Source organism: Toxotes jaculatrix, chromosome 16, assembly GCF_017976425.1.
Source record: "Toxotes jaculatrix isolate fToxJac2 chromosome 16, fToxJac2.pri, whole genome shotgun sequence".
Taxonomy (NCBI): Eukaryota; Metazoa; Chordata; class Actinopteri; family Toxotidae; genus Toxotes; species Toxotes jaculatrix.
The window spans coordinates 10614467-10638010 of record NC_054409.1 but is presented as its reverse complement, the minus strand read 5'-3'; the positions used below and the strand labels follow the sequence as shown (position 1 = coordinate 10638010).

The window sequence follows — 23544 nt, the reverse complement described above, 5'->3', positions numbered from 1 at the left end:
CTTAACTTATCAAACCATTCCAAGTAGCTAAAAAAGTTATTTAAGACCCTTCCTTGTAACATTGTTCTGCGTAATTATTACCTTTTTTCTGGACACACCCTGGAAGCTGTGTGCTGTAAAAACACTCTGAGCTATCATTTTTCCCACATGGGAGACAAATCCTGCCCAACTGAGCCGCTCATGCTGTTTTTTCCCATGTCCACCACAATGAATGGGTTAGTGGCTCTTAAAGGCAGGTTGACCCATCCCACCCAGCCCAATTCTGGTGTACATTACTGACTGTAAATGAAGAATTAAATTGTCTGAATGTAGCTGTTATCAGTGAACTCATCATATCAAGAGTATTACCGATTGGCTGATATCCAGTATTTAATGAAATAATGAAAGTTCAGTGCCAGGCCCATATATTCTTAAAGCAATATACTGCAGCAGCCCTTAGCAATGAAGCGCCATGCGTGAAATGAAAAAGATGCAATTTAGATCAAAAAAAGGGATGGAAAGAAATAAAGAAGAAAGTAAATGGTGGAACAGAAAAGACAAACAGCAGAGGAGGCAATATTTCATATTTATTAAAAGAACATAGGAATTTGATTTTGCGACGGCACAATATACTGTATGTACTCATACTGTATATTACACGTAGTAGAGATAGCAAGGATAAAAGGGAAAAAAACTGTGGGGAAAAAGAGGGAGTGGTAGACGAGTACGCGGTTGACTAGCTGCGAAGAAAAGACCCTAATCTCAGAGGAGGCCAGAGTTGGCGTAACATCACTTTTTCTGGCCACCCTCTTTTATTCTTCTTTTGCTCCACCACTCCAATATCCTTCCTTTCTCTCCACACACCATCTTCCCTCCTTTTCTGCCATCTCCTTCACCCTTTTCTTTATTTTCCCCCTGCTGTTTAAATTTTTCCAAATCTATTCTCTGTCACCTTCAGCTCTGCCCGTCGTCATATTTTCAATAACTTAGATTAGGTTGTTAAATAGATTGCTTGTCCTCGGTCACAAATATTTAGCAGAAGATGCTGAGTTCACTTTTTTGTTCTATACATCTACCATTCTGACACCTGAAAGGAAAAAATCAATGCAAGTAAATAATTATATTTAACTTTTGACTATGTGAAAATGTTTCCCTCGGTCACTAGACATGACACAAGAAAAAACTGCTGCAGTCTTTAATTAAAACTATGAGTCGGATTGAATGTGATGTTGAACCTAAACAAACTGACTCAAATGTCCTTATTTGCTATCACTTTTAGGTTTGTGTTACTTTTAGGTTTATATAAAAATATAAGTGATACTGTAAAATTTGAGTAGGATTATTCCAGCCCTCACATAAATAAGCAATTTTAATTACTCCCCTTCTCCAAGTCAAATTTTAATTTATTTTCTTTATTAAAAAAAAAAAGATAAATAAAAAAAAATGCAGGCAATCACAGCTAAACAAATTAAAAGCATATCTAATAAAACATAACCAGAAACACAACTTAATTTAAACTGAGTAGCAGTGAGGTTTTTTAATGAAATATTTGATCAGGAATGAATTATTCAATAAGGAAGTGTGTAATGTAATCTGTGTAACTCTGATGTGTTGCTCTCTCTCTCTCTCTCTCTCTCTCTCTCTCTCTCTCTCTCTCTCTCTACGTTATTACTGTTTCTCTCTCTCTCAAACTCAACAAAGTTATTCATTGTTTCTTGTTTCTTGTGTTTTTTTTTTGTCTCTCTGTAGCTTCTCCTCGGGAGCCCACAGTCACCTGTCGATCCAACACCTACCCTAAGGGCTTCTACTGCAGCTGGCACCTGCCGCAACCAACGTACATCCCCACCACCTTTGAAGTGGACGTACAGTAAGTGCAGTTGTTGTGTGCATAACCGAACCAAGAGTTGGGAAAGAAAAAAAAATCCATACTCCTTCTCAAAGTCATAACTCATCAGTGTGACTTGCGCTTTCGAAGGGTATCATTATCTCAGTTAGCCACCATGAAAAACCGAAGCTCCTCTCGACCAAAGAACCTGCCTGAGAATCCATCAAATTTTCATGTTTTCTTCAGTTTCAAAGTGATCCGGTGATAGGTGTCTGTACATCCATGGGTCTGCTGAAAGCAGGAATGGATGATAACTAATTCAGCATACTTTTAATGGGGCCAGTTTGCCAAAATTCAAACAACTCAAGGGAAAAAAAAAAACAAAGCCAGACAGCATCAGAGTTTTAAAACCTGTGGTTTAGAGGCAAAACCATCAACAGGGAAGGAAGAATGGTCACAGGATAAGTAGACCTTTTTGGGGTTTAACAGTGGGTAAAAAGAGTAAAGGAAAATTGAGGATAGAAAATAATCTTCACAATTTTTACAAAAGTTTTCTTAGGCATGAAGCACCTAAGATCATATGACCCTGACTCTCTCCTCTTCCTTGCTCTCAGTAAAGAATTAGAAGCAAATAAAGCAGCTTTTGAAACAGAACATAATTAAGCCAGAAAACATCATTCATGCATCTATTGAAAATGGCATCTGAAAAGTTTGTCATTATTCCTTTGATAAATGCATGTAGTTTGTTGTTAATCACAAAATTTGTCTTTAAACAGAAACATTTCTGTGCAATTTTTGGCATGCTTTATTCAATACAATGACAAATTAAACATGCCTGCACCCACTGTAAAAAGTTAAGACCACGGATGTTGCATTGTTTTTCACAATTTTGCCTGTGGAATTCGTTTTAAAACCATGCATGAAAAAAAAAGAGAAAAACACCACATTTAAAAAGTTCACTGATGAAAGTTTCATCTTAAAAAGATCATTTTCAGATTATATGAAAAGCGCTTATAGGAAAAAACATCATCAGTCTGGATTCACACTGTAGTTAAAGACATCACTCTCTCTGGATCTCCGGGGATGTTTTATCAGGACAGTAGGAAGGACCTTAAACACTCAGAATGTGCGGATGGAGACCCAGTGAGTCTGTCTTCGTCATGTTCTCTTTGATATTCCCAGATCACAGAGTCCCACAGCTCACATCCCAGCAGGTGGATTCATTAATGTTGGAACACCAGTAATATTCTCTTTGAATAATAATGAGGACTGGGACATGCAGAGAGAGAGAGGCATAGATGAAGAGAACTATAAAGAGATAGAGATAATGTTGGCGTCTTTAGGGTCCAGGTAGGTTGTGTTTTTTTGTGCAGAGGGCAGAGGAGCATCCAACAGTTAGAGTGATTCTTGTTGTTGTATTTTTCATGCCATCAGTTCCACATTCTGCTGAACAGCCTTTTTTTGTCCTTTTTCTTTTTTTTTTTTATTCTAAAACATTCACCACATCCTAAAGAGAGGACTGCGGTCGTCCTTGTGAGCGCTCTGTTGCTAGCTGCCGACATCTGGCTTTTATCTGCAATAAATATAGTGTCCCATTATGACTATTGACTCACCAATGCTGACAGAAATTAGATTTACAGTATGATTTCATTTAAAGTCATACAAGATCTAAAACTGCTTTTAGCCTACAAACAAATGTAAAATAAAGTTTATAAAAGCATATTTATGCCTAGAAGCCAAACTAAAAAAAAAACAATGTACATAAAAAGAAAACAAAGACAGTAAAACTCAAGTCTGGCCATGTCCAAAACCCAAACTCTCCAGCTCTTTGTAGCAGGAGGTATGGCCATCAGTTTTTAATGTTGGAATTAAAATTATAATCCATCTTTGATGTATAACAACAACAAAAAAAAAAGGAAAAAATGCAGTTTCCTGTTCTCTTTCTACATTTGCACACCGATGTGTGAGTCTTCTTTCAAGCTGAAAAAACACCAGCTCATCCAATTATTCTCTTTCTAAAACCTGTCCTTGTTCCTCCTTACCTATTCTAACCCCCACGCCCTCTTCCCTTTTTTTTTTTTATTTTCCACTTCTCTCCAGACATAACCAGCGTTCACTGGAGGTGCAGAAAGATTCTGTCCACAAGAATCGCTGTCATGTACGGTTTCCTGAGGTCTTCTCCAGCTTCCCTTACAAAGTTAATGTGACAGCAGTCAATGCCTTGGGGAAAGCCTTCACCACCATCTCCTTTGAGGAGTCCAGTATAGGTAAGAGAAATGACGCATTCTGTTTTAGTATGTTGTGTTGTTTTCGGTTCAGGTCTCCTTTGCAACAATTTGATTCTGTGTCTGTGCAAGAAATTATAAGGTGACAGGCAATGTAACACTAATCTCCCCATGACCGAATTTGAGACAGAATGGCTTATAGGGTTATCATTGTCGGAGCTGCTTGGTGGCAGCACTTATACTTCCTGGTGAGGTTTTTCTCAAAATTAAATGGTTTAATTAAAGTTCTGAGTTCAAAGAGTTCAAAGAGAACACACAGACATTTTGAAAATTATTGAAATATTTCCTCCTAATTCATTCATCCTGCACAATATTAACACTTTTCCTTAAGGTTTACAAACAAAGTTTGAACTGAGTTCAGGGACAAAATCTGAGATCCTTTTCCCACACAGATTGACAAATATTTGGCAAAAAAAAAGAGTACCAAAATGCAGAGTGTCACGGCATCTCATTGAGGTTGCCAACCCTTGAGCAATTTTAAAATTTGTTTGACCACAGATGACTGATTTCATTCACTTCTGGTTCCCTTTGGAGATTTGCTGCACACGCAGCAACACTCGGTGCCAGAAAGACAAAGAAAGTTGAAATTTCAGTGGCCAAATAAATGTCACCCAGCTGAAAGGAGAGTGCACAGCTTTTTTTTTTGCTTTTTTTCCTTTTTTTCCTTTAACCAACAGCATAGTCCATTAGCGAGAAACCCACTGACTGTGCACTCATGTCATTACCAAAGGCACCAGATAATAAACAGGCTACCTCTGAACCTTTTCGTGCAGCAAACAGTATTTAATTGAGGCTTGGACAGGATGTGACATAAATCAATGGTCTGGTTTCTTGCTGAAACATACCAAACGCCACGTTTAAAAATAAAAATTAACCTTAAAAGTTAGTGCCCTCATTGGCTATTTTTGAAGTTACAACCTTCATGGTTTGGTGGTAAGTACTTAAAAAAAAAAAAGCAGTTTGGATTGCGAAGTTTTTGTTCGCTTGGGCTTCAGAAGGCCACATAATAACAGCAAGACTCTTAGAATTCATAAGCGGCTCAGACTGGAAAGCAGTGGAGAGGAGAAATTCATTTTAAAGAAGGAATGAGGAGTACTTTGATAGATAAGGGAAATGCTGCCAGCAGTCCTCAGCTCTGTTGTATTGCTCAGAGTGCGATATGGGTGTGCATGACGCATAAATACACACAGACACCAATGGGGCTGTGAGCGATTGTGTGGAGTGAGTCGGTTGAGAGGGTGTATTGAAAGAGAGAGAGAGAGAGTGTATGTGTGTGGGTGTGTGTATGTGTGTGTGTGTGTGTGTGTACATAAGTAACCAAATGAGGCAGTGACATGCTCTGCCAAGCCTCGGACACAGGACTCATGAAAATGCTAATGCTAGCCGGATTAGCGCCATGGCTGAGGAAATATCCCTCAACTATTGGTGATAGCAAAATACCCCACTGCTCCTTTCTTTCCCTCTGCTTTCTCTTTCATTCCTGCATGCCCTTCTTGTGACTTTGTACTTCTTTTTCTTCTTTTCCCTCTCTCCCTCCTCTATTTCTTTGATATCATCAACCAAATCTTCTCAGATATGACATACGTGTGACAAATGTCTTCCATACAAACTATTTTCAGATTGATTTCTCAAAATTTGCCTTAAAAAACTATGGTTTCTTTTTTGTCTTTGTCTTGTTGTGAAATTGCATCTAGCAAACAATAAAATGCTTTGTGGTAAGTTATATTGGTAGACTTTACGTGCTGTGTTTGGTCTTAATAAGCTAGAGTTTGCTTCTTTTCCTCCAATACCCTCTTGCTTTTTGTTTTAGTATCACTGATAACCCAACACAGCTGTTGTCATTGATCACAAAGAGAGAAAGGACCTGTTCTGGAAAATGCAAGCTGAGAGGCCAAAACTTAGAACTTACTTAAAATATATTTTTTTCAAATTTATCATAATTAGTGTGGATGTGGTCTTGCCCTCTTCCTTTCCACATTCCTCTTTTTCTCTACTTTTCTAGCTGTTTAATATTGTTTTCCCTCCCTCACGCCTCCCCCCTCATCTCGTCTTCATTGCTGCATTGTTAAAAGTCTCTCTCATGCCATTCTAAGTTGTAAGTCACATTCATTTTCAGGGACAACGAGGCACATCGTAAATAAATAAAACAATTTCATGCTTCCTGGTGCACTTCTGAATTCTGAGTGGGAGTAAGACAATTCTCAACTGTCCTTGTTCATCCGACCAAAGCTGGGATGAAATTAGATGAGATAAGATTGTGTGTGTCGGTGTGTGTCTGTGTGTGTATGTGTGTGTGTGCGTCCTCACATGTGCATGCTGTGCATACAGTTACAAAGAGATCCCTGAAGGAAGGTCCAGACTCATCAAACGAAAGCTTAAAACTTTCTATTGTCAGAATGATCAAACAATAACTGAAGTGTAAAGGCTTCTATAGTTAAAGCATTTTTACATGCAACAAAGAACTTTTTTCTTTTTTCTTTTTCTTGTTAGCTCTAACATTAGCCCACCTGGACACCTGCTGCATTCAGTACTGTGTTACTCATTCATTGCAATTAAAATGAATGTAGTGCTGCCTCGTTCCAAATGATGAATAAAGCAACAGTAGCTTTTCAGCAGCACCATTAAATCATCTGTCACTTGCGTCCTCCTTTCAATTAATTCTTAAAAAGTGGAGTTATGTTCCAGTTTAATTTGTGGGTACTTTGTGGTAGTTTTGGGGAAATACAAAAGTGAACCAGGTCCCAGGAGTAGCCGGTAAAAGTTGATTTCAGTCATTAAAAGTGAAGAGGTTACTGACAGCGAGTTCAAAATACTTTAATACTTAATAATGACATCCATGTGCTATTTGCAGTAGCTGTCTCATTTTTTGTTTTCTCCATATTAACAGAGGAGCAGCCCAGGCTGCAGTGACGAGCTGATTTGTTATTCAGGACTATTTATTTAGCAGAAAGAAAATATGCTTGTTGTGATGTTTTGCTGATTCCAGCAGACTCAGCTCTCTCCAGAAAGGGGGGGGGGGGTGGTCAGAGATCAGCATCGGCTACATGAAGGCACTCCTCGAGCTGGCGGAGGCTTAGAGGCATGTTAACTAAGAGATGCACTAATTGCTGCCATGCACAAAACTGTGCAACTGTCTCCAGGAGAGAAGCTGATTTCTTTAGACCAGTTGTACCATTGCAATTTTCAGCTAAAAATCCCAAATCCTGCAGAGATGCTTTAAAGGAATGAACACCACAAGCTGGAGATCAGATTGTCGTATCCCCATCATGGTTAAGTCAGGAGGATTGACATTGGCATATGGTCTGACTCCCCATAGTCAGAGTTTCAAGATGTGATAATGTTTCTCTTTCTCTTTGTCCCGTTTAGCTTTGAACAAGTAAGACACAAGACTCAATGTGAATTTAAGGTTTAATTTAATTTATTTCTTTATTAATTTCTGTTTGTTTTTACAGGAAATTGTGTGTAATTGCTTTTGTGGAATCAACTTCAGCAATCCCATTTTTATGCTCCACCACTTCTGTGCCATCCACTACATGTTAATGAGTTAAAATACACTAAACAGAAAATACTTGTGCACATAGCTTAGCTTGTCCCATGGCCACAGCACCACTGAGCTAGTCTCTTCACCTCTGCCATGATGTCCATACTGAGAATACTGACCAAACTCCTTCATCTAGCTAACTTAAGGCCTGCAGTTGGCGTAGTGTGACATAGTGCTGTTAAATATTTTGCTTTTCTTTATGGGAGATTATACCCAATCAACCCAAGTGACATAATGCAACAAAAACAGTCATTTTGAAGCTGTTATTTTAAGGTAAAATAGTTTTAATAATGTTGATTTAAGGTTTGACAGGCACGCTTTTAATTCTGAACTCAGAGAGTGTTCTGTTGCTCTTTGTTGCTCTTTTATTTTTGTCACCGGCCTATTCTGCACTGCACCACCAGCTTTTTTTTCGTGATGAACCAAGTATTAATATTTGCATAACAACAGTTAAAGTTTTAAGTTTTAAAGTTTTTGAATATTCGGTCGACATTTGCACTAAATTTGGATGTAAACCTGTCCGATTCAAGATTCAAGATTCAAAGGGTTTATTGTCATTTGCACAGTAAGGAAACAGGTTTCCCTGTACAATGAAATTCTTACTTTGCTCTTCACCCAGAATGCCATACAAAACGTTGTAAGTAAATAAAATAGATAATAGTATTTACAAAATATTAATAAGAGCATAAGTGAAAAAAAAAGTTACACAAAATATAAACTGTACTGATATATACAAATCAGCTGTTGTGCAAATTCAGCTGAGAGTGAAGACTGTGCAAAAGAACTGTTATGTGAACAGTGCAGTATGTGTGCAGTTATTAAGGTGCAGAACAGTAATAAATAATAACAGTCAGTATGTGCAAAAGTTGCAGCCTGTTGTTACAGACTCCTGTCAGCTGTTGAGGAGTCTGATGGCAGACGGGAAGAAAGATGTCCACATTTAAAGATTTTGATACTTGGGACATGTCAACAATACTGTGTTGTGCTGTTACTTACACAGTAACAACTGTTTCAAAAGTGCAGGCAATTTTTTTTTTTTTGTTCCATTTTCCTTTTTAAGTCATTTTTGTAAGATACCTCTGCAGATCGAAGCACTCTATTTCACCACATTTTTCCCATTTGTTCAAGTGCACTAATAGATGCTGCCATTCAGCACCTGAGTAGATGTCCACATTTTTGTTCTTTTTGAAAAGGCCATTTATTTTAAAGGAAAAACGGTGTAGTGTGAGGACACTGGAGAAAGGGGCTAGAAGGTTTTAGATGTCCTTTTTTTTATCAAGCAGTCACACCTGAGTGCATTAGGTAAAAGTACTAGGTGGTGCATAATAATGGATTTAGAAAGACTACAATAAAAGAAAAACTCATACGTACATTGGTACATGGAGTTCTACATGCACATTTAGCTTTTGCAGATCTCTAACATTTCATTGCTTTTTTTGCTGCATAGTTGCAGCCACCAGGACAACCTTTAAGCAACTTTTCTTTTCTTTTTAGTCAGAAAGATTAGCCGCTCTGCCTCCTTCTCTCTCGTTCCATCTTCGGCAGACAGCTCATAAAATGGTCTTGCAAGCGGCTGTTTGAAAGATTAGACTTTCATGTTATAGTATACCTGTTCACTTGTATCTCCAGCAAAGAGAAAGAATGGGCCTCGGCGACTGTTGCAATACGACACTGAGAGAAGAAAGAGCAACAGTGATGAGGACGCAGATTTGAATGAACAGAGCCAAGGGAGGCATGACAGACGTTTTCAGGCCAAGCATGGACGGGCACAGCGATGGGATCTCCTAAAATGAGACCCTTAAGATCACGCTTCATTTTTTTTGTCTTACGACTTTCTTTTTCTGTTTTTACCAATCCTGTGCTGCAACATCTTTTAACTTTCACCCCTCACCGTTAGAGTTATTACTTTGTCTACTATATGTTAATTCTGGCCATATACAGTATATATGTAATGGTGTTTAAGTGCCTATTTTGTTCTACAGTTAATTTATCAGTATTTGGCCAAGGTAGTGAATCACTATCTACCTAGAGCATTACTTTAAGTGTCAAAGACATTGTGAAAGTCTTTGAGCCCTGAACCTGTTCCCCATCTGTTGTACATTTTAGCATTTTTCAGATTATTTCCTTATAATCTGAGTCCTTTCTTTTTTCATTTTTTCAGCTCCAGCATTATTAGTAGTGCTTGGTTAGATTCCAGGTGCCCTCCCAGAGGTCATCAAAAGAAGGATGTGTTCATTACTCATGCAACACAAAGCTAATGCTCTGTGTTTCAAGTCAGATGAATACTTTAAAGGCCTTTGGGACACCCCGCCCATACAGATTTCTCTCTGTTTTGTTCTGTGCTTGCATGTGCTGTTGGACAAAGCTGATGTGGACAAAGAGGAGAATCTCTGGTCTCTACTGACTTTACTTTGGTTTCGCTCTGCCTGTATGCACTTTTCTTTCTCTGCCTCTCTTTCTGTCTTCCCTTCCCAGCCTCATCTTTTTCACACATTTACTTGAAGACGGTCACAAAGAGATTAACATCTCTCTCTCTCAAGGGAGAAAAAGATGCCTGTGTGCTTTTATCTGTCTCATCATCTCCATCCGTCTTTCATATTTTTAATCATTCATTCTGTGAAGGTCATATCAGCCAAAGAGATGACTGTCTGCGTGCTTCTGTCTGTCTGTAACTCTCTGTTTACATGCTTTTCTACATGTGTGTTGTTATGCCTTTTTTACCGGAATTGCTTTCATGTGATCTGACAAAGACTGGGTCATTCCATATCATTTGAAAAGAGCTGAATGGAGCTCTCTCAGCCTCTATGTGTGTGTCTTTCTCAGTGGACATATGTTAAGAAACACAACGTTTACACTTTCTTGTACTTCTTGTCATTAGGCACTGATGGTGTCTCATCTTCGCCTTTGTCACGGTTGCCTCAGACATTCTTGGCTTCTGTCTCTGTACTCACTGATCTTTTTCACCAATAAATTAATAAATGTTTCCCTCACCCTGACGATTTATTTCCCATTAGAGGTGTATGAAGAAAATACTGCAATAATAATAGTTCACAGAGGGAGAAAATCGAGAGACCTCTTCATGTATTATTATTATTAGTAGTAGTAGTAGTAGTGGTGTTAGTAGAAGTAACAATATTATATTTTATTATACTGTATATGACTTTCTTAATCTTAAAGGGTTACTCTTGTAACGTGTCAGAGACATAGAACATAACAAGAGAAAGGTCAAAATCAGTGCCTTAGAGTCTGGGGTGTGTTGACTTGAAAACTCTTGATCATGCAACTCAGTCGTATCTTTCATCAGACCTTCACTTTGTGTTCTTTCTTTCTTTTGGCCTTCTCTTACCTCATGTTTCAAACTCTGTGCCCTCAGTTTATAGCACAAGTTTGAAATGTTCAAACCCTTTTAGCCCAAAGGTGTATTCAAATGAATGGGAACAGCTTTTGCGCACCTCTCCTTTGTTATTGCATGTGTGTTGTGCCGTGATGGGGTGAGGCAAAAGTTCAGATTTGTCGAATTTTGAGCCGAGCCGCGCTGATCTTTGCGGGTGCATCCAGTTGCTGTTATCCGCTGCTTGAACTGAAAACTGTTTTTCAGTTTACAGAGCTGTACAATACAAATACGTTGGCCTCATATCGAGACCAGACGAAAAACACATTTGGCTGACGAAATATCAGCATGCAGATTCAACCGCCAGGTTTTTTTTTTTTTATCCAACACTGTTGGACACTCTTTGAGCAGGTTACTGCTAGCAGGTTTAATATTGTAGGTAAGGTGGCACTGTATGAAACAGCAGTTCACCCACAAAGCGCACTTCAAGACACTTTTATTTCATTTTCTCAGACTTTGAAAATCTCCCTCTAGAGCCACTGAAGACTTTATACATCTGTCTCATGCTGAGTAGTACTCTTTATGACGAGTAACCTGACCTCTATGTGTTAAATTGGCGGGGAGCCCCTTTAAATAATTCTTATCTTATCTTCTTATTCACCCCACAGTCAAACCAGACCCCCCAGAGCGCGTGACGGCGACCCCGATCCGTTTCAACCCTCGGAGGCTGGAGGTATCCTGGCACAGCCCTGCCACCTGGCCTGACATCGACAACTTCCCCCTGAAATACTTCCTTCGGTACCGACCACTCATCCGAGATCAGTGGCAGCATGTGAGTAGTTCTCTGTGTGTGTGTGTGTGTGATATTCACGTCTCATTATATCATTTACAAGCAGTCAAGATAAGAATGCTGTATGGAAATAGTTTTCTCCAGTGGAGCCAACAAAATCACAGCCTGAGTTTCACTTATCCTGACTATTCCAAAAGCCAAAAGTACAGATAGTTATAAATTATTAAGGGTGTTTGTTCAGATATATCTCCATTACCAAAAGCTGTAAGTCAACACTGGAAAACACCTGTTAAAGAATGATTCATTATTTGGTATTTGAAAACATCTGGTTTCAGTCTGGTCAGTTTCTGGTTGCAGTTGTAAAGAAAAATTTTCATCTCATTGCAAAAGTATTTCTTTAAAGGACATTTTCTAGAAGCTGGATTGATTGTTTTTTAAAAGCGATCATCTTTGTTTTTTCTACAAAGTGTTTAGGCAACTACAGAAATGAGCCCTTCTTTTATTTTTTATAAGGTCATTAGTACTACCCAAAGCGAACTGAACAGGGATCTGTTAAAAAATCATTACCCAGAGAGATGCCTCCAGTCCAACCTGTAGCCTTTTGAGTTTGATCTGTGGTCAGACAGACATAATCGCTCAGCTGCTTATGTTACTGTATCTGACTATTTCTTGCGGGTTCAGTCCCCTAAGGGCCTCATATAGTAAAAGCATATGTGTCCACTATAGAATTCCTGGTATGAAAGCTCTGTCTGCTAAGGTCTAATGTTGCAGTGCTATTATCACGTACGTCAATGGTTCGCAAAGGTGTTGTTCCAAGAACTTGGGTTACGGACTTTCACATGGAAACACACATGCACACTTACATGAATTATAGACCAATACACATTTTGTTTTTCGGTCTTTCTCTCGCCGTTTCCATCCCTGAGTGTATCCTTCGATACGTGTCTCTGCCTATGTTATTACCACTCTACATCAATGTGTTTTTTTTAAATCTGTCCGATCTATGTTCTAACATCTTTCGTATGTCTTTTCTTTAACTATTATAGAAGTTCACTTTGTTTGGTTTGAGTCATTGTGGATGGGTTTGCTTGGTGGTATTGTTTGCTTCATTTGTTCAGTATAGCATACATAAAATATATATAAAGTAATATATAGTGAATTATCAGTGTAGCCGATCATTTTCAGGCACCACAGTGTGATGGTTTGGCACCACTTGGCATTGTTTATATCTGGTTCCAAGAAGTTTAACTTGTTGTCAACTGGTGATTACTCTTTGTAAATAATCAGCAGGAAACGAATTACAGAAAGCAGAACTAAATTTACCTTGTTATTCACACACAGTTACCTGTGCTGTTATATTTTTGCTGCAACCTTCAATCACACAGTAACACGTGAAGACATACAGGTACAGTACATTCAGTCCCTCTCTGTATGTCTTCCTATGTCTCTCTCTCCCTCTCTCTCTCTCTCTCTCTCTCTCTCTCTCTCACTCTCACACACACACACATACACAGCAGTTAGACTGGAGAAAGTTGTGACAACGCCTCAGATCTTTGTGGTTTGAACTGTTGATTAAACCCGACACACACTCTCAGTTTTCCTTCTCCCACTCACCACTAATCAATCAATATGTGAACCAGTGCATAACGTGAAAGGCGGGAAACCTTAAGTCAATATTTGGATTAGGTACGAACACATAATTTGGAAATTGCATAAATACAGTCGATGACAGCTGAAAACTGCAGGGTTTTCCGCTTTTGCAGCGTTCTTTGATCAATGTCTCCGTGGTCACGGTTTTCATTTTTGCACCACTAAGTGCGGTTTTCTGAAGACGGGGAATTCTGAACCTGTCACCTCTGAACCTTTCTGGTTGCACTTCTGCTCTTTTTATTAGGTGTTGGGAAACAGTGTTGGCAGTGTTCTCAATCCTACAGAAAGTGCGCAGCCTGATTAATAAGATGAATAATCAATCTTTGCGTATCGAATTTCTTGTGCCTAATTTGCCCATTTTTCTTCCATTCACTGTCACGGTTATGCCAAATTAATTCAAGAAAGTTCTTGCAACAAGTGACAACCAGCATATAAAATGCATTGTTACAACATATCAGTGTATCACATATTGAAGATCTGAATTTGATAGCCTGTCTCCATGTCTCTGAATCACCCACCACCTCTCCCACTTTGTCTGGACTTTAGTAGCATAATGTTGTGGAAAACATTTGGATTTGAAACTATCAAGCCTTGAGATAAATCATTAAGCGAAGTTTAATGGGCTTGCCAAAATAAGATACACTGTTTACTGGCCCTGTATATACTTCATTAATTATAGCCACAGAGGTTGAATGCTAATTGAAGTGGTTAGGATTGCTTTGGAATTTACCTTTAATGTGGTTAGACAGCAGAGCTGGGTGAGAATGGCTTTCACATGTAACATTTTGAAATGTGTTTCGAGTCAGAAATGAAAGCGGCGGTTTGATCAGACTGATCTTTAGGGGAAACCATCCGTCCTCCTGAGGAATGAAGGGATGACTGGGTCAGATACTTAAAGTGATGGAGATTCAGTCAGAAAGAGGAAAATGAGGAAGAGTTTTGAAGTGGAGATGAATGGAGCGCATCAGAGGAGGAGGAAAGTGTTAATGGATAACAGGCTCTGGTAGATACAGTGGAGGGAGAGCGAAGCAGTTTGTGAGGCAGACTTTCACAGATACGTGATACTTTTATTTAAGTTATGGAGTGACAAAGGTGATTGAGATGTGTACTTAGACATATCTGGGGATGAGGGACAAGGAATGGGATTGAAGAAAGGAAACTAAGGGCTTACAGTGTTATTAAATATGTGATGTTAAATAATGCCTGTAAGCCTGAGACCACTGAAAACTGGAAGAGGAATGCATGATGGATGAGGTATGGAGAGAAAAAGAGAAAGTGGTATATGGAAGGGGAGCGTGATTAAATGTATGGATAAACGTCAGCCTCAAGTAGATAAATGGATGAAAGCATGAGAGACAAGAAGAAAAAGGGAGCACTGGAGGCTACTTTGAAAGAAGTTTTATAAGCTATCAGTTATAAGGTGTTTCAAGTTAAAAGACGATAGATGAATGGTTCAAGGGAAGAAAAGAGCAAAGGATGAAAAAATAGAAAAAACCTCTGGAATATGTTAAGCCTTAAGTAAAGAAATATATATAGAGAGAGATGTTTGCCTTAACTGATATGAGACGAGTAGAAGAGCTCAAAGTAAATTTTGGATGGATTTTACCTGTGAGTTACTTGCATATCTGCAAATAGAAAGACAGAGAAAGAGACAGAGAGATCCTCATTTTAAGTAACTGAATCATTTGCAAACTGCAGACTGACAGAAAGACAAAAAAAAAAAACAGCAAGTCAGAGTGAAAGAGTGGCAAGAGGGCAGGAAACAGGAAGTGCAGACATAATGAAGATAAATGGTACAGACTTGGAAGTACAGCTGGACGATGGATTTAACTGATTTGCTTAGTTGAATTTTTTCTAAGATGTCTTCAGTGAACATGAGATTATTATATAATGTGCACAAAAAGCTTATTTTCAGTAAAAAAAAAAAAAACAGAGCGAACAACAGTGAACATGACTGTCATGACTCCAGGTGACAACTAACCATATCTGCAGGAACAGACTGAAGAAAGAGTTTTCTGTTTGTGTCTGTTGACCTGTTACCATCTCTGCTTATGAGAGGTGAAACCATGACTCTGCTTTGTTCAGCTTGTCCCTGCCGTGCATCCACGTATCTATAGCACTACTAGATTTTATTTTTACCCTACCTGAACGATAAGATTTCATTGAAATTGGATCCTCTGTCTTTAAAGCCCCAGATTTGATCAGAATAAAGAAAACAAACTAAAATAGACATGGGTATTTTATATTTCAAAGAACAAACCCTAGCACACGGTCTGTTGAAAAAATACGATACATTGCTTTAGGATATGCATTGTTATAATGTAATGTTAATGAACTGGTTCTTTTCTTTTTGTATCTTTGCCTGGTGCGGTATCCTCAGGCTGGTACAGAAACGGAGACTGAAGTGAAACAAGCACAGTTTCAGGACATTTCCTCTAAAGGGTAAACACACATGGGTAGCATCTAGACATGCATCATTGCTTGTTGACATACATCAACACTTCATGATACGCCAATGTCTTCTTTCCTACAAGCATCAGTGCTCCAGAAAAGTGGCAGTCACATCACATTGACTCCCTAGATAGGCATATCCTGGCTACTGTAACTTGACTACTACTTCTGTCTGTACTCCAGCATGTGCTGCAGGCTTCTACTGACACAAATCAAACAACACAACACTATGTGCCAGGGGTCCTGTGCTTTGCACTTAAGCGAGTCATCAAAAAGGGTAATTTGATTCATGAGTTCCTTTATCATTCACTCCGTAAAGATGATGATCTCTTTGCTTTAGGCTCAAAATGTAAAATAACATAAGATGGCGAACCAAAGTCTCCTTTAGTTTACTCGGGAGACTATTGATTTTTGTTTTTTCAGGGAATTTAGGCATGACACCTCACTTTGCCCTTCACATCATGTCTGCCTCCTAATCTGTAATGGAGAGTTAATCATCAAAGACGCAAAGGAACTGACACGTGAAAATACATCTGTACGTCTGCAAATGTTCAGTGAATTGTTCTTTTTCCCATGGCCTTGCGTGGCATTGTTTCCATCCCAACCTCACACTCCCTTCACTGAGACGTGAACTCACGCTCTCATAGCAATTAAAGCAATGGTCCAGTAACTGTGATAAGAACAATTTCAGATTGCTCAATATTGTCTTCGTGATATGAAACTGCATCTGCTGTGCTGTAATTGCCCTTTGGGGATGATGATTTCCATGCAGACACTCTCATGCACGAAAACAACCGCATACAGACAGAAGCCAACAGATGCACATACACTCTTAAATGCTGATATGCATATAAATAAATACACATGCACACAAACACATTCTCGGTTTTCTAATTGCATGGAAATATTATTCAGGGGCTCTTGCACTCCTATCCATGAGTGTACACGTGAAAACAGCGAACGCACACAGTCACAGATTATCAGTATTATTCTAACATTTAAAACATTAAAACAAGTACTGTTGCGGAAACACAAAAACATACAAAATCTCGACCTCGTCAAGTTTAATTTAGTCTGCTGAAAAATCATAAAAGGGAGTTCATTTCCAATTGTTTTCATTCTCATTGATCATTTTTCAAGAATTTTGTAGAATCGGTTCATTTTTCCAAACCGCACTGCAGCAATCAGTGTTATTCTTTTTTTGTTTTGCTTTAGGAAAAGAGCACAAACTTCAGGAGGACTATAGAAACAAGTTGACTCTTGACTTTTCTGCAGTGCATGCACAAACACACTGTACGCTTACTGAGCACTTTATAAGGAATGCTTTACTAACACTGGGTAGTTGCTCACTCTCAAACAGCCTCAGTTCTTCGTGGCATGGATGGCCTCAGTAGAAATCCAGATTCATCAGACCAGGTTATGTTTTTCCAGCCTTCCAACTCCCCAGTTTTAGTGAGCCCGTGTCCACTGCAGCCCCAGAACCCAACGTGGCCCTCTGCTGCCTCAGTGTTCACCGTGTTGTTCATCCTGAGATGCTTTTCTGCTCAACACAGTTATAAAGAGTGGTGATATGAGTTACTGTAGCCTTTCTGTCAGCTCCGACCAGTCTGCCCGTTCTCCTCTGACCTCTCTCAACCACAAGGTGTTTCTGTCCTCAGAGCTGCTGCTCACTGGATGCTTTTTTTTGTTTTTTCACACCATTCTGAGTTAAACTCCAGAGACTGTTGAAAATCCCAGGAGATCAGCAGTTTCAGAAACACTCAAACCAGCCTGTTGGGCACCAACAATCATGCCACAGTCGAAATCAGTGAGATCATATTTTTTTTCCCCCCATTGTGATGTTTGATGTGAACATTAACTGAACCACCTGACCTGTATCTGCATGAGTGTATGCACTGCACTGCTGGAACATGATTAGCTGATTGAATAATTACACGAATAAGCAGGTGAAGAGGTGCTCCTAATAAAGTGCTCGGTGAGTGTATATCTGCATATAATTGCTCACCTACAGGCTGCCGATGCACCATCACACCCACATATATGCCCCTCTACGCATATGTTGAGGGCAGCAAAGGACAAGCAGTATAAAATGAAATGTTCATTATGTAAGAGACACTAATACTCAGAGAAACAGACAGAGACGATAACCGAAGCAGCAGCCGGAGCAGAGAAGAGACCTGGACTTAAAATTCTTCTTCCTTAAATCTGTGTCCGCTTGACCAACACAGCGTTAGCGTTTCACTCATTTATTTATCCCACTTTTTTTTCTCCTTTGTCCTTCTGTTTGATATGCTGTGTCATCTCTCTCCCATCCATCTCCCTTATCCTCCCTCCATCTCGCTCTCTTTGTCGCCTTCTCTCCCTCTATCATTTTCTCTTCTCTTTTTTGATATTCCTCCTTCACCTTCCTCACTCCTCCTCTCCTTCATTCATCTTCAGCATTGTTCCACTTTGCTATCGCTCTTCGCCTCTACCACCAACACACAGTCTTTTCTCTCTACATCTACTCATCCATATAATAATGGTCTTTGTATGTTTGCCAGAAGTCACTCTCATCCTGCAAGCACTTAGATGAATCAATAGCAAGCCAGGAGCTGCATGTGTGTGTATGTTTGTGTGTGCTTGTGTTTGTGGTGGTAGGTAGATTCACACAGATACACTCTATGTATGTGATTGTGCATGTGTGTGTCGGTGCAATCATTATGTGCATGCTTCTTTTTTTTTTGTTCTCTAACTCTCTTAATCTCCTTACCAGTCCTCGCCCCTTGCTTCATTTTCACCTTCCCACCACTTTACCCTCTTTCGACAAGCCACGGTTTTACCATCAACCACTCATCCATCCTTCCATCTATCCTTCCATCTATCCTTCCATCTATCCTTCCATCCATGCATTAAGCCAGGTATCTAACCATCCATCCCTCAAGCCATCCATTTGTATCTATGGGTGCACATGATAAATGTTTAGACCTTGTTTGGGGAAAACATCCCATCTAAAGGACACTGCCACAGACAGACCATTTATCAAACCCCATCTTCTTTCTTACACACACACACACACACACACACACACACACACACACACACACACAAACACACACAAGGCAGATCCAGTGCTGTCATATATGAAAGTCATCATCATTTAGCTCTGCTGTCAGGATACATTAAAGTCGAATTGTGTTCCTGATGTTTACACAAACATACACACAGAGATACATAATGCTATTCGCTTACAATCAGCTCACATCTGCTTTAATATGCTATAATAAAAATCAGTGTTTTATTCTCATTCTATTCGTCAGGGAGGAAGTAAGAAAAGAAAACTCATAGGAAAATATGAGAAGGGTGCGAAGGCAGTAGGGAAAAATATAAAAAGAAATAGGAAGCAGCACCAACATGCAGACAGTTAAATATTACTATAAAGAGGTGTCATGTAGATCACCCATCACAGGAAGAGCTCTCTTATCTTTTGCAGTTGGGATATTTCAGTGTTTTCTATTTGCGGCTCTTTGGAGAACTTACTGTGTAAGGGTGAATGAAGATGAATGGGGCCAGTGCCCTCTCCTCTGCCTCTATTGATTTCTATATCACCATGTCAATCCTTGGGCTGTCAAACACACGCTCGTATCTTCTCTGAGATGTCGAGACACACACATGCACGCATACACTGTACTGACCTCGTCTTGGGAGCTTGTGTCTCATGGCCAATAAAGTTCTGATTGAATGAAACGTGTAACTCACCAAAGGGTTGTTAAGACTTGACAGAGGAGGCTGATTTTTCTTCACAAATATGACACACGCAGCAAGAAAGAGATTTACAAAGAAATCAAACTTTAGACATAAAACCAAAAATAAATAAATAAATTAGTAGGCACGCTGTTCATCATGTTGTATTGGAACTGATTTAAAGAAAAAAAAATAGTCTGCCTTGGAAAAATCATCGACCATGTGTGCAGCCATATTGTCCACTTTACTGAGGTATTTATGAAACGTTTATCAAAGCTTTTTTTTTTTTTTCCACCTAAAGGCAGAAACTTCCAATGATCAATGCCTGCTGCCACTTGGCTACACAGTTGTCTTTGGAGGACAGTGATTCAGCAGGGGCACAGCTCTTTCACTACTCATCATGTTCTGTCGGTTTCAGCTTTTATCATTGTATTGGGCAATAACACAAGGGGAACATTTAAGGAAAAAAAAGTCCATCTGGTGATTTGAGTGAGAGACTGATGGTTCGATTTGAGGCTTTCTGACAAACGATTTTTGTATGGAGGCAGCCCTAGAGATTTTTGGGCACAAACAAACCAGCGTGAACTTGCTCAGCAGCGGTACAGAGCTATTTTCATTAGACTTCATTTTGTTTAATTTCAATTGATAATTTTTCTCCAGCTTTTTTTTGTCAGAACTCCTGTAACACTGCAGTCTGGAATAATTAATGCTATTTGTCATTTGTTTGATTTTCTGACAAAACAGCACATAATTTAACAGCCACTGAATGGCTGACTCTCATTCCAGCGCCCGAACACAGCATACTATTCAAAGCTTTATAATAATAAAATGGAAATAGTAGTTGGAAAAAATCCCTGCTCTAAATAAACCCTGATCAAATGACCCAAAGACAAACTGTGCATCAAATCTTAGACGAATATATATTTATTATATATAATTTCAAACAGGCAGACAAGTAAACACCTCATTTCCTTTGAACTTCACTGCCAGCTCTGAATTATCTGTAAATGAAACACTGACATGATGACAGCTCAGATAAAGTCATGGTGGATGGTAAAGCACGTTGTCTAGCAGTTGCAAAGCTCAGGAGTTCGATCCCAGATGCTTCCTCGCTGGATGCTGAAGTGTCCTTCAGCAAGGTTCACATCTGCTTCTAACATGAAGGTCACTAGTGTATGAATGTGTTTCAATAGGTAAATGCAAGACTTTGTAAAGTATATAAATGCCTTCCAGGCACGTTAGAGGCAGCTAGCATTCATGTCATTTGTGACAGTTCATGACATGCACCTTAAAAGGAGAGCTGCAGGGAATTGCTACGAGCTTCATTTGTTCAGGATCCAAGAATCGTCGGCAGAGAAAAACACTTTAGTAACATGACAGGAGTGTTTTTATACTTGTGACAGTCGGAGGTAGGGGATGAATTCTGATCTCAGCTTTATCTTTCATGACGGGTTAGTTTTTGACATTTTTGACATTCCGGCATGACAGCATAAACCAGAGTTAATGTAGAGACACCTCCGCTCTTTTGTTGAAACCACCACATGCCTTTTTAAGGGTGCAAGGTCTAGTTCGGGATTTTCGATTGGCTCGGGGGGGGTTTAACTTCCTTTTACAGTAATTGCTGCTATGGCGATTGGGGCTTCAAAGAGAGAAATACTGTCTGAGAAATTACCCCTGGACCTGCCGTTTTCTGTGTGTGCGTGTGTGTGTGTGTATGTTCTCAAATGGGAGGAGAGTGCGGCGGAAAAATGGGAGCTGTCAGTCAACCTAATGAGACCAACCTTCTCAGTGCACACACACACACACACACACACAGTGCCATCGGGCCAGTGGAAGTGCCATATAATTGGGTTTCCTTTCCAGGACAACAGACATGCTCACTGGATTAGATCTGACCACCGACGCCAATTCTCTCCATGTCTCCCCCTCTCTCTGCTTTTCCTTTTTCTTTCTCTGTTTCTCTCTTTTCTCAGCCTCTTCATTTCTCCTTTTTTTTCCCCTGTCTGGTCTTCTCGTTCTTTATCTGTTTTTCCTCTTTTCGCCCTCTGTGTAACTGTTCTGCCTATATTATTGTGCATTCCACCTCTGACCTACATGTATGGTGCTTTATCCCATAACGTGGCTATAGATAACGTAACAGACAAAATATATTACATTATAGCAAGGATTATCCCACTGATGCAGAGGTTTAATGTCATTTGAAAGAGTTATTAGAGGTATTTGCAACAGTAATATATATAAAATATGTCAAAGAGGATGAGGGGTGGAAATATTAAAGAGGGTATGAGAAAGAGGGGTATAGGAAGGATGGGAGGGGAGGGAAGAGGAGAGGAGGGAAAAGAAAAAAAAAGGATGTGTGAAAAGTAAAGGGTCACTTCTTTTTCTCACAGTTCCTTATGCAATCCCTGAGGAATGTTCACATCTTCTCTCTCTGCCCCTCTCATTGTCTGGATTTGTGTAGAAGCTCTTGGAGAGTGTGTTCGTGTGTGCTTGTGTGTGTGTTGTAGCATTAAGCTGTGTATGTGTGTATGTCTGTGTGTGTGTGTGTGTGTGTATGAGAGAGTTTTTCCACAGTAAAACTATTGAACTTTGGTTCAGGGAGCAAGCAGAAATGCGTTTGCATTTTCACGTTGAAAGAGGTTAGAAAATCCAGGTGTGCTGTGTCTCGTGTGGATTCCCGCCGTGAGACCAGGCCACCCTCTCTGTGTGTTCTCCAGCTCGTCGTCAAACATTCATGCTCACATATGCTGCTGCATATGAACAGACATGTGGTGTTTATGCATGAAATGAGGAAATTTCTCCAGAGTGAAGACATTTAGTGGTCATTACTCTCAAAATAGACCATTTTGTGGTCAATCCATTTGGGTAGAATCTTTATTATTATCATTATCATATTATATCTTGGGTTTACTGTGCAGAGTATATTTACACTGAGTCAATGGGACGTGATTATGGTAAGGTAAATATTTGGCTGTTAGGGACGGCAATGTGTTTGTATGTGTATGTGTGGGTGAGTCTTACACATACAAATACAAATACATTTTCACAATTGCAGATACACTTTTTATGAACGTTGCAGACAAAGATTTTATTTTCTTTAGAGCTGTAAACACCTACACTTACAATATATCAGCCCTACAGATACATATGAAGTGAATATACATCACTTCACCACCACTGCGACAACACACAAGCTTGGTCTTGCAGCGTGAATGATCTGACAGTGTTTTTTGGCAGCGATAGCAGCAGCCTCTCCAAAATGCATCTCCTCCTTCCATCTATCCCACCCCCCCTTCCCCGTCCTCAATGATGCCTCCCCCACCTCCCTCTCCTACGTGATATTAAGTGCTGCTTTCGCTGCTCCCTGTTTAGCCACTTGGCAACGCAGCAACACATCCATCTCTTTGGAAATGTTTATCTGTAAGCTGTTTACTCTATATACTCCTCCACACACACACTGATGCATAGTTCACACATGTGTGCACACACGCCCGTGCACGCACACACAAACACTAGTTCCAGTTCAGCCTTGTAAACACAAATAGCAATGCAACAGGCATATACTGGTATGAGTCTAAACATGTGAGTACAAAGTAAAACAAACATAGAGAGGGATATTTTCCCAAAACACACACAGGCCAAAACATAAAGACACGCATAGATTTACATGAACACGCAGAATCAAGCAGATGTACGGCTGAACTTTCACAAGATTTCACAACATAGACATTAGTATCCAAACACACATGTACACATTAGAGTAAGGGAGGAATGCTGATAGAAGCTACGGTTGGATACGCTGGTTGGACCACGTGTAAACAGCAGAAGATTTAGCCTCAAAGGCCGCACACATGTCTGCTAACACACACGAGCACACAGTATATACAGCGGACTGAACTATATCCACGCATACACACAGCACTCAAGAACAACATGTAACGCATGCACACTCGGATGACATTGTTATTG

The 23544-nt window shown here is 39.6% G+C and overlaps 1 protein-coding gene across 1 annotated transcript in view; it reads left to right on the top strand.

Moving 5' to 3' along the window:
* cntfr (ciliary neurotrophic factor receptor) overlaps positions 1–23544 on the top strand; it is a 212092-nt gene that overhangs the window by 178028 nt on the left and 10520 nt on the right. Inside the window, exons 5-7 of the mRNA XM_041058147.1 lie at positions 1729–1846; positions 3905–4071; positions 11630–11793. Coding sequence (XP_040914081.1) covers positions 1729–1846; positions 3905–4071; positions 11630–11793 — 449 coding nt within the window. The remainder of the gene's footprint in view (positions 1–1728; positions 1847–3904; positions 4072–11629; positions 11794–23544) is intronic.